The sequence below is a fragment of the Rhinatrema bivittatum genome, chromosome 8 (genome assembly GCF_901001135.1).
Source record: "Rhinatrema bivittatum chromosome 8, aRhiBiv1.1, whole genome shotgun sequence".
Lineage (NCBI taxonomy): Eukaryota > Metazoa > Chordata > Amphibia > Gymnophiona > Rhinatrematidae > Rhinatrema > Rhinatrema bivittatum.
The window spans coordinates 228,138,733-228,150,957 of NC_042622.1; the positions used below are offsets into that span (position 1 = coordinate 228,138,733).

Below are 12,225 nucleotides of genomic sequence, written 5' to 3' on the forward strand. Positions count from 1 at the left end.
TTGAAATTTCTGTTTTGACTACACCTATTGAAATGTGGGGAACTTGATATTGTTTTTTGGTCTTTTTTTTATTCTTATATTGATTTTAATGTTTTTTGTGTTTTAATGTTTGTTTATTCTTTGTATTTTGGTTTTGCTATATTGTACTACCTTTTTAATTTTTATTGTTATTTTGGTTTATTATATTTACTACTTTGTAAATTTTTATTGTACACTGTTTTGATGCAATTGGAAAATCAGTTTGTCAAAAAATAAATTACCATTACCATTATTTGTTTATCCTTTTTTCCAGCCAGAGGAAGGGAGAAATAGCCTCCAAGGTCACTTTGGCTAGATGGCTCAAGAAAGCTTGCATCAGCATATCTTCTGAAGGGCCTGGCATTTCTGGAGAAGCTTAAGATGCATTCTGTAAGGGTGCAAGTGCCTCTTGGGTGGAGTTTCATTTAGTCCCTCCAGAGGAGATTTACAAAGCAGCGAAGTGGATTTCCTTGCATACTTTTCCAAACATTACAGATTAGATGTTTGGGCCCTAGAGTTTGTCTCCTTTGGGGTGGGCATTCTAAGGGCAGTCTTATCAGACTCCCTCCCAGTGTAAGGGTAGCTTGGATTGCTCTCATCTGTATTGGTCTGGTGTGACAATAAAGAAGGAAAAATGTGGTTCTTACTGCTTATTTTCTTTTCTTGAGCCCTACTAGAACAGTCCAGAATCCCATCTGATTCTAGTTAGCCTGCAGCCTGCCTTACTATGCGTATATATCTTACTTGCTTGCAGAGCTGATTTGATTTTGAACGTTTTCAATGTCTATTATTAAAACGTATATATTTTGGGAACTGGGCTCAAGTGGGCCCAGTTTACTGAACCTTCCTACTCGTTCGGGTGGAATTTAGATTTTAATTTCAACTCGCAAATTTCAGACTACCTTGAAGACAACAAACTCCTCTTCCCATCACAATACGGGTTTCGCAAAGCGTCCAGCACCGAATCCCTCCTGGTATCACTAACTTACAAAGGCCATTCATTCCTACTGATCCTGTTGGACCTTTCAGCCGCATTCGACACTGTCAATCACGCCAGCCTCATAAAACAACTCTCATCCATTGGAATTGCAGGTACTGCCCTAGCCTGGTTCAAAACTTTCCTTAACAATAGAGGTTACAAAGTGAAAATACACAACAAAGAATCCTCCCGTTTCAATGCCCCCATAGGAGTCCTAAAGGGATCCTCCTTATCACCTACCTTGTTCAATATATACTTACGCCCACAGTGCCACCTTTCTAACCGATCTCAATCTCAAACACCTTATCTATGCAGACGATGTTCAGATAGTGATTCCCCTTAAAGAATCACTAGTCAAAACACTCGAATACTGGGAATCTTGCCAATCAAAAATTAATGACCTTCTCTCCAGCCTGAATCTCATCCTAAACACCTCCAAAACCGAACTAATACTCATTACTCCTGAAAACAACATTCACCCCACTTACACATCAAACATCCCCCTATCCTCTCAAGTCAGAGACCTAGGAACCATAATTGACAACAATTTGAACCTGAAAGCTTTTATAAACCGCACCACCAAGGACTGCTTTTATAAACTGCAAGTGTTGAAAAGAATTAAGCCTCTCTTCCACCTTCAAGACTTCAGAACCATACTTCAAGCAATAATCTTTGCAAAATTAGATTATTGCAACGCCATACTTCTGGGCCTTCCATCTTCATACACCAAACCTCTACAGATGGTACAAAACACGGCGGCAAGAATCCTCACAAACTCCAAAAGAAGAGACCACATCTCACCCATCTTAAAAGACCTTCATTGGCTCCCCATCCATGCCAGAATCATCTACAAGTCCATCACCATCATTTACAAGTCAATCCATCACCTTACATCCCTGGACCTTCAATATCCACTCAGCCTTCATATCTCTCAAAGACCAATCAGAGAGGTCCACCGAGGATCCCTCCAGGTACTGAACACAAAATCCACCCGGCACACAACGGCAAGAGATCAAGCATTCTCGACAGCCGGACCCTCACTTTGGAACACCATCCCCACGAATCTACGCCTAGAACCCTGCCTACCAACTTTCCGTAAAAGATTGAAGACCTGGCTTTTCAAACAAGCCTTCCCGGACAACTCATAACCACCTCCATTTCCTTTAACAATGTTTCCATCTGGTACTGTAAATAATTTTTAAGTTATTTATCTTAACCCTTACAGTTCTTTCCTACTCCTCATTGTTCCTTTTTTCTCTTTCTCCCAGTTATTCTACCCCTGGTTTTTTGTAACTGCTTCCCCCTTGCACTAGTTCTAGTTCTACTGTTCGATGCACCCCTTGTTTCTATGTAAACCGGCATGATGTGACCTGTTCATGAATGCCGGTATATAAAAAAAATCTAAATAAATAAATAAATAATGTTTTGTTGTGCTTTGATATAGAAATATTGAGGAGCTGCAAGTGGCACACTTACTTATATGGGATGACATCAGCAAACAGCATATTTGTTCTCTGCCTCCAATCTGCTGGCAGGGGAGCAAAACCTGCTTGTCTGTACTGGTTTGGTAGGACTTAAGGATAAAATTGGTTTTTACCTGCTAATTTTCTTTCCTCAAGTGGGTAAACATGTTTACCTAATTAAAAATTCATTTGGAAAATTACCCAATATTTTTACCCTCGTAAAAAAATGGGAGGAGCTAGGCCTGTGTAGGAAAGTATGTGTGATAACATTTTTAAATTACAATGCATGCTTTCAGGCTTATCAAAGTACAAAAGTGCCTGCGGTGTTCATGTCACCATTTTGAAAATGAGCTTACAGACTGTATAAGTATTGCAAGAGTTGAAGCGTTTGCTCATGATTGGATAGAGATCGCCAGAGCCCTATCAGAAAACCAAACTCACATTTAGGGAGCGAGATCTGGAATATTATTTTAGTTGGGAGGGAACCTTAATTAAAGCATAATAGTGCAGTAAGTCTACTTGAGTAAAATGATAGCATGCTCATTGGCGGTCATCTGCTGTTAACCTCAGAGCTTCCACTACCTTGACATTCTTCCCTGGTTGAAAGCAAAAGAGGAGTGAGACTTTTCTTTTTGTGTGTTTCTCCCTGTTTAGACAGAATGCCGAAATTACATTCTTCTCCTCCACAACCTAAACAACACCATGTTTTATGTGTGCGGAACTAATGCATTTCACCCAACCTGTGACTATCTGGTAAGCTAGTGCATTCAGGAAAACATTTCTCTTAAGTTACAGCATCCAGCTGTTAGTAGGCTGAGGAGGGTGTTGGGAGGCTGAGTGCCTCAGCACTTATAACCAGAGCTATCCCCAAAAGTGAAACTAGGTGGTGGGGATCAAAGATCCTGATAGTTTGACATTGGGAGCCTATATGGAGTGAGCTGGTATCCTCTAGCTGGTTCCCCTTGAGCAGGAGTTCACCACCCTTAATCTCTGCCTCCAGTAGCATTGACTTCCTGAAACTGTCAGTTGCAATGCAGAAAAACCAGGGGCCTGAAGTGTCCTAGTGATAATTGTAGAAAATGGCTGAATCTCATAGCGCTACTGTCTGCTAGTCTCCAGATCAATAACTGACATTAGTATGATCAGTCTGGCACCTTTGACAAGTATTAAATAAAAGAATTAGATTTGTTTAGCCTGTGAGTTGCCTTCCCTTATTTTCAGACAGGTGCATCACCACGTGGAGCTTCCCTGACTCCATGACCCTCAAGACAGGGCCCGCTCCTTCATCTGCTCCTTCACGCCAGGGCTTTTTGTGTGTTCAGTAATACATTGTTTCCTTAATATATTGGGTTTATCTGTTTGTGGAAAATAACATTGAATTGTGTCAGGCAAATAGTGGCATCAATTTTCTGTAAAATTCAAACAAATCACAAGACAGAGCAGAATATCCTCCCAGCTGGTTCAAATATCTTTTTTTTTTTTTTTTGCCAATCTGAGAATAAATGCCACATATCCAGTATCTGCACATATTTAGCTGTTGCTGCAGCTGAGGAATGCAAATCTGAGGCCAGCGTAAATCAGCGATATTGAATCTGTATGGCAGTTATTCAGGTTTTCTCCAGGCTTTAGAGAAAAGCAGCTCCAGAAATGTCAGCGACCTGAAACATTGAGGACCAAATATTCAGGTCTATCCAGTACCGAGCGGTAGGAAGAGCTGTGTTAGTGCCTGCGGCACCCGCGGTTGCCGCACGCACAGTGCAGCACACCTACCGCTCGATCCTGAACACTAATTTTATCAGGTCTATCCAGTACCGAGCGGTAGGAAGAGCTGCGTTAGTGCCTGCGGCACCCGCGGTTGCCGCACGCACAGTGCAGCACACCTACCACTCGATCCTGAACACTAATTTTATGTAAATGTAAACCGCGTCTAAGAAGGGCCCGTGAAGCCTTAGGCCCGCGCAACCCATTTTACTGGATAGAGCGCCTATACAGTATCCTGGGTGCGCGGGCTTAACGCTTCACGCCACGCTGGTATCTGTCATTTCAAATGTCATTTGAAATGACAGATACCAGGAAGTCGGGACTGCCAATCCCCCCTCCCCTCCTCCCGAAGCAGGGCGCGAAAAGCAGCCTTGCTCCGGGAGGAGGAGAGAACCTGACAGCGGCGAAGCAAAAAAAAAAAAAAAAAAAAAGCGAAAAACCAAAAGCAAAAAGTAAGTCGCTTCGCTTCTTCCCTCCTCCCGGAGCAAGGCTGCTTTTCGCGCCCTGCTCTGGGAGGAGGGGAGAAGCGGCAAAGCAACTTACTTTTGCATCCCCGATCGGACTTACTTTTTTTGCAGCCGTCCGGCCATCTGAAGAAGGTATCGTGGCTCCCCTGCCTCCTGGGGGAAGATGGATGCCAGCACGGGGCAAAGCAGCCCCTGTGCATTCAATTGGCTGCTGAAGACGTGACGTCACACGTCGTGACGTCACGTCTTCAGCAGCCAATTGAATGCACAGGGGCTGCTTTCCCCGTGCTGGCATCCATCTTCCCCGGGGAGGGGAAGATACCTTCTTCAGATGGACCGGACGGCTGCAAAAAAAGTAAGTTTAGGCAGGAGAAGTCCGATCGGGGATGCAAAAGTAAGTTGCTTCGCCGTGAAGCGGCGAAGCGACTTACTTTTTGCTTTTGCTTTTGGTTTTTTTCGCTTTTTTTTTGTGCTTCGCCGCTGTCAGTTCTCCCCTCCTCCCGGAGCAAGGCTGCTTTTCGCGCCCTGCTCCAGGAGGAGGGGAGAAGTGACAGCGGCGAAGCGACTTACTTTTTGCTTTTGGTTTTTTCGCTTTTTTTTGCTTCGGGAGGAGGGAGAGGACTGGGGCTGCCCCGGAGACCGGCACCCATGATCGCGGCCGGGGCAGGTGAGCAGGGGCTGGGGGAAAGCTTGCCACCTACCCTTACCCCTGCCTCTACCACAGGGTCAGGGTAGGCGGTAAGTTAGCAGGTTAAACGCGCAACAAAACGGCAGGGAAAGATAGCGATAGTCGTGGCGCGGGTTACAGGATGCTAGGGAATAGCTAATTCGCTCGTTTGCATGCAATATCCATGCCGCGTGCGGAAGGGGTTGGCCGGGGATTTTAGGACGCGGTAGGAGTAGGTTAAAGTGGATTCGGGATCGCAGGAAGGGATAACGCGGCCGGAAAGTGAGTAAAACGCGGCTTAGGAGCAGGGTAAACGCAGCCGCACTTTACAGGATAGACCTGATAGAAAGCAAACTGTCTATGTAAATTAGCTGGATAAGTCTTAGCCGGCTAATTTACAGGGGACATTTAGCAGCACAGCTAATGCCGCTGAATATCTGCATATTTGGTGCTACTTAGCCAGATAAGTTATATCCAGCTTAGACCTGCTTTATGGCAAGTCTCACTTATCCGATTAATTTGACCAGATAAATCCAAATATCGACATTTATTCAGCTAAGTTAATCAGATAAGTAGCGCCGCCCGAATCCACCCACTGCCCGCCTACTGGATATCCGGCTATCTACTTAGCCGGATAAGTGGCTTGTCTTGGTAAGTGGCAGCCGCTGAATGTAGCTAGATGTTCAGCGGCCGCCACTTAGCCGGATAAGTAAGTTAGCTAAGTAATGCTAAGTAATGCTGAATATTGGCTTCATTGGGTTGAAAGTAATGCGGTATAACAAGAAGTTATAAGGTAAGGAAATTCAAATAAACAACCAATAATAATGGTCCTAATAGATTAAAGCTTATTAAACTTATTAAATATTTTAATACGCATCAGCAAGCCTGATGGCGTACCCTTGCATATACGGGCCACCTGGACCTCAACACAAATGATGTAAAGTGAAAGTCCTTTTTAGTTCTTTTTTTCTTGCAATTAAAAAAAATTTGTTTGACATTTGAGTTTTAATAATAATGATCCTGGCTCAATAAAGGCCAATGTTTCGCGTTAGAGCTTCATCAGGAGCACCATGATCATATCAACAACTCCACTATATTTTAATGTTCAATCCATGTTCTCTGGTGTGGAGGTGATTTTGACTGCAGATTACTGAGATCTGAACAAAGATGGATCTATAAATTAAACACGATGAAACCTATGGGTCTTAATTCAGAATTCGAATTTCCTTACATTATGATTTCTGTCATTTTGAGTGGAAATTCTTGGCTCTTGGATTATTTTGCACATAACAAGAAGTTAGTCATTGGCCTTTTCTTAATTGAGAATCCTGTTTTCACATTTATGGAATTTCCATACAGACCCTCAACAGCACTGGGATTCATTTGGAAGGAAAACCAAAAGAGAGTCGGGGTAAATGTCCCTTTGAACCGACTCTGAAATATTCTTCTCTTTTAGTTGGTAAGTTAAGACTTCCAGACAGCCTTAGACCTGGGAGCAGAGCACTTAACATCATTTCCCAGTGGAGATGCACTTTTCTTAGATGTTGAAACATTAACTTTTCATTCAAAGAATTTAGGGAGCCAGAGGATAAAATGCTACTGGTGAAGCATGAATATTATTCTCCTAGGACAAGCATGATGGTAGTCCTCACACATGGGAGACATCATCAGATGGAGCCCGGCAAGGAAAACTTATGTCAAAGTTTCTGGAACTTTGACTGAGTATACTGAGCATGTCCACATGCCCTATTCCATGCGTTCACACAGCTTCCCTCTTCAGTCTTTTTTTCCGTGGAGCTTTCACCTCACAGTAGAGTAAGCTTGTGGCTTTTCCTTTGACATTGCCTTGGGAAATGTTTTTCACAGTCCTTTTCGGGTTTTCTCGTGAATTCATTGAACATGGGTCCCTCTCGGTTCCCTCTAGTTTCTACAGTCAGGTTTTTTGGTGGTTCGGTAAGTTTTATTTTGCTTCCGTTCCCCCTGTGGTGGCAGTGCCTCGGTGCCCCCCACCGTGGTGTCTGCCATCACAGTCTCGATGTTTCCCTTTCCTTTAGGTTCATCATGGCCTCATCCGGTTTCTGTTGGTGCCCCCAGTGTCCAAGGATCATGTCCATCACTGACCCCCATGAGGTGTGTGTCTTCTACCTGGGAGCATCGCACAACATCTGGGGTTGCCGCATGTATGCTCAGATGACCCCCAAGGGATGTCATGCTCGACAAGATGGAGAAACTCTTCATGTCGAGGAAGTCTGAGACATCAGCATCAGTGGCATTGGCACTGATAGACCTGGAGGCCGCACTGATGGACACCGAACCTTCGGCATCGGCGGGGCCTTTGGTTCCAGCAGTGGATAGGGGTACCGAGGACCGATATATGTCGGTCTGTTCCAAGTCAAGGACATTGGTTTTGTCATCATCAACCTTGGCACCGAGGGAAGCCAAGGAAGCATCGGCACCAGTTACCCTCGCATGGTGCCAGGCTCAGGAAGGCGCCAACTCATGCGGTGAAGCCCCCGAAGCGACCCCACAGTGAGGAGTGCCCATCCTCCATCGATGCCAGGGGTCCACGATGGTCTCCACCGGTCCTGGTGCCAGTCGTTGATCCACCTCAAGGATCTGAGGAAGATTTGGCCACCCCCTGCCTCCCAGACAGTTTTGGCATCGACAACTTTCGAGGTGGAGCTGGAGCGCAGGGTCCAGGTGGCGGTGCATTGGGCATTGCAGAGCATCGTACTGGCGGCACCGGTGGTGCAGGTGCCGGCACTCGCCCTGTTGAAACCGCTGCTGGAACTGCTCAACGTGCTTATTGGTGTCTTATCGACCCAGCTGGTGCCAGTTCCTGGGAGGCCATCGATGCCCAGCGGGGCACCTATGCCTTCCCCATCCAATATGGTGCTAGTTGCCGGTTCCTCCAAGAAGGAAGCTCCATCGAGGCCAGCAGGAATACTGAGGCCTGCAGCCCCCTGTCCAGCTTTGCCGGACCAGCACCAGTGCCACCAATACCCATGCCTCTGGATGGAGGCAGAGCACCCAGGGCCTCATCCCCTGTGGACTACAGTGAGCATGAGGCCCCCTATGACCTCTGGGGGGATGACACTGCAGAATCTTCCTCTGAGGACTTGAGATCTCCCTTCAGAACCACTCCTCCAGATGAGCGAAGGAGGTCTCCTCCAGAGGACCTGATCTTTGCAGGTTTTGTATGGGGGATGACGGAAGCCATCCCTTTTCACTTAATGACAGAGGAGGCTGCCAAGCATAAGATGCTGGAAATACTCCAGTTCGTGGAGGCCCCTAAAGAGCTCATGGTAATCCCACTGTACTAGATCTTTAGGGAGTTTCTGAGGATCTGAGAGCACCCCCTCACAATACATCCCATCAACAGGAAGGTGGATGGGGTTACCTCGCCTAATAGGCTACTGGATTTGAGAAGTGTCAGCTGTCACACCAATAGGTAGTGGTCAAATCCACTCTCAAGAAGGCCATGTGCTCTCAGACTCATGCCTTGGCACCCTGGGCAAGGATCATAGAGCAATGGATGCTCTTGGGAGGAAAGTGTTCTAAGGAGCCATGCTCATTGCTCGCTTTGCCTTTTACCGCCTAGATGGATAGATTACTACCCCTTGGTGCGGTATATAAAAACTTTTAAATAAATAAAATATCAGCTGTGCATGAGCCAATACTCATGCAACCTCTGGAAACAGGTGCAAGAGGTGGCTAAGTGGCTGCCTCAACAGCAGCAAGACCCTTCTTAATGCTGGTACATCAGGGCCTGGAGTGTGGAAAACACGAGGTTCATTTAACCTATGATGTTTTCGAGATGGCAGCGAGAGTCTCTGCAGCGGGAATTGGTGCACTCAGAATGGCATGGCTGCGGGCCTCAGATGTCTGACCAGAGGTACAGGAAAGACTCGCTGACCTGCCATGCACAGGAGAGAATCTCTTTGAAGATAAGGTGAGGGATGTGGGTCAGGCTATGGTTCTTTGTGGATCAGTGGCCCAGTATAACCTCAGACCAGTGAGTTCTGTCCATCTTCTGTGAAGGATACCAATTAAACCTACTGGGTGTCCTTCCAGATTGCCCCCCAAGCCCATTTTGGGGGCCAATAGCAAATCAGGAGGTACTACTTCGGGAACTCTCCACCCTCTTAATGGCCAGAGCTATCAAATCTGTCCCACCAGAGCAAAGAGGGCAGGGATTCTATTCCTGGTACTTCCTGATTCCAAAGAGAACAGAAGGAATCCGTCCCATCCTAGACCTATGGGCCTTGAAAAGATTTCTCAAAAAAGAAAAGTTCAAGATGGTTTCCCTGGACACCCTGATTCCCCTCCTGCAAAAAGGGCTGGAAGTTTTGGAGCCATCTTTATCTCCAGTGGACCCAGAGAAGGAAGAACGAAGGATCCTGGAGGTTCAAACGGCAGAGACACCAGGGCTGCTGATCGTCCGGGAAGGGGGTGAGTCTTTCCAGTTACCCCCTAAACCGGCTATTGTAACCCCGGACACACTTTGGGACCTTGTGGCTAGCCTAGGAGGGCTAGTCAAGGACTGTGAAAGTAAATACAAAAAAGTTGACATGGAATTACAAGCCCTGGACCTAAAGACAGGAGGTCAAATTAAAGATTTAGGAAATGAAATGACTGAGATGGAGCATAAAACAGCACAAGTTTATACGGTGAATGTTAAGTTAATAAAAGATATGGAGATACAGTCCAAAAGACTACAATCGCTGGAGAATTTCACCAGACACTTGAATTTGAGATTTCTCAACTTCCCATGAGTTCTGGGAGAAGACATTCAAACCACATTAAAAAAATATATGATAGTGTTTGAAATTTGAACAGTCTCACTTGCCGTTAATAAATAAAGCTTATTTCCTTTTGAAGTCAATGAGGAGAAATGCGGGAAATCATATGGAAGCTTTAAAAAATTTAACACAGTTTATACAGAGCTCTGCTGTAGAGGTTTTGGACAGGGGAACTCTGTTGGTATCCTTAATGATGGAAAGAGATATTAGCAATATAATGAGATGTTATTTTCAAAATAATACAGCAGAATTAATGGTCAAACTGTTAAGATTTTCCCTGACTTGGCTAGACCAACCCAAAATAGGAGGAGGGAGTTCATTAATTTAGGACCACAAGTGTTAGCCTTGGGGTTTACTTTTTTATTAAGATACCCCTGTAGGAGTCCGATAAGGAATAAAGATGAAAGTTTTGTATTTACCCTGGTAGAACAACTAACGTCCTTTTTAAGTGCCAGAAGTGTTGAAATCGTGCCTGGGCAAGGACACCCATGACAATCATGAAATATACTCCAACTTTATCGTTAAGCCAGTTTTCAATATGTACTTTCTCTTTCTTCCTATTATGTAACTCCCTATAATTCGGGCCTTTCTCTTTGTTTTTTCTTAAATATTTCTTCGCTGAAAAGAACTTATAATAAGATGTTGATTAAAAAAAAATATATCTTGCATTTTTGTATAATTGCTTTATAAGTCTTTTCCTTTGCCTATCAAAGTATGATGTATAAATACTTTGTGAAAAATCAATAAAATATGAATTATAAAAAGAAACCCATAGACAGTCCACCCAACATTTTATATCTTTTGATAGAAATAGGTTGGGTGTTACCGTTGCCAAACAGACACTAGCCAGTTGGCTAGCAGATTGCATCTCCTTCTGTTATGCCCAGGCAGGACTGCATCTTGAGGGTCATGTCAAGGCTCATTCTGTCAGAGCCATGGCAACGTCATTGGCCCACCTGCGAGCTTTTCCCGTGGAGGAGATTTGCAAGGCTGTAACGTGGAGTTCTCTTCACACATTCACATCCCATTACTGTCTGGATAAGGATGGCCAACGGGACAGAAGGTTCAGCCAGTCTATCCTCAGGAATCTCTTTGAGGTGTAGAACCCAACTCTCCCTGCCTAGGGCCCATTGTTTGTGCTCAGGCTGTTTCCCCCTCTGTTACCAACAGCACTGTGGTTGTGCCCATTGGCACCTGGTTGGTGTCTGTTGGTCCTTTTTTGTGTTCAGGAGCATTCTGTAGCTAGGGATTCACCCATGTGTGAGGACTACCATACTGCGAGTCCTAGGAGAAAACACAGTTGCTTACCTGTAACAGGTGTTCTCCTAAGACAGCAGGATGTTAGACCTCATGAAACCCGCCTGCCACCCTGCAGAGTTGGGTTTCTCCAATTGTTTGTTTAATTTTTATCGTAATTCTATGTTACTTGACTGAAGAGAGACCCTGAATGGACGCGTAGAAAAGGGTATGCTGGGCATACTCAGTATGCTTAGTCAAAGTTCCAGAAATTTTGACATAAGTTTTCCGTGCTGGGCTCCATCCGATGATGTCACCCATGTGTGAGGACTAACATCCTGCTGTCCTAGGAGAACACCTGTTACAGATAAGCAACTCTGCTTTCCTTCTAACATCAAATTACGCTGATCTCATTGCACTGAAGGAAAGAAAACTTGCAAGAGAAACCTTTAGCCATGGCAGAAAGCATATGCAGAATAATCGCCAAAACCACTTGACACTTAAAATTGTCTTATGGTTTAATTACTATTAGAAATGAACTGCACGGTTTGCTGGCCCAGTATTCCATATATAGGAACTGTTTTATTGTTTTGGTATACTTAAGATTGAGGTTTCTTTTACTGCTTACTATAGAACAACAATACTAAACAAAAACAGCAGAAATTCAACTTTGGAGGTGTTTTTTTCTGTGCTGAAGTAGTCATTTTGTTTTTACTCTCCAGTCCCAATTCTAACTCTTTTCTAACTCTTTTCTACAGCTTTGCTGTGAAAGGCCTGAGGATGAAGAGAAACATCAAAATTACATTTTCCTGTTCATAACCCGTCTCAGTCC

General features: G+C 44.7%; 1 protein-coding gene across 4 annotated transcripts in view; it reads left to right on the forward strand.

The window, feature by feature from the left end:
- Positions 1-12,225, forward strand: part of LOC115097807 (semaphorin-4D-like) — a 197,562-nt gene that overhangs the window by 96,319 nt on the left and 89,018 nt on the right. For all 4 annotated transcript variants that reach the window (XM_029613886.1, XM_029613887.1, XM_029613889.1 and 1 more), the window contains 2 exons: positions 3,115-3,213; positions 6,715-6,814. In XM_029613886.1, the coding sequence (XP_029469746.1) occupies positions 3,115-3,213; positions 6,715-6,814 (199 nt within the window). The remainder of the gene's footprint in view (positions 1-3,114; positions 3,214-6,714; positions 6,815-12,225) is intronic.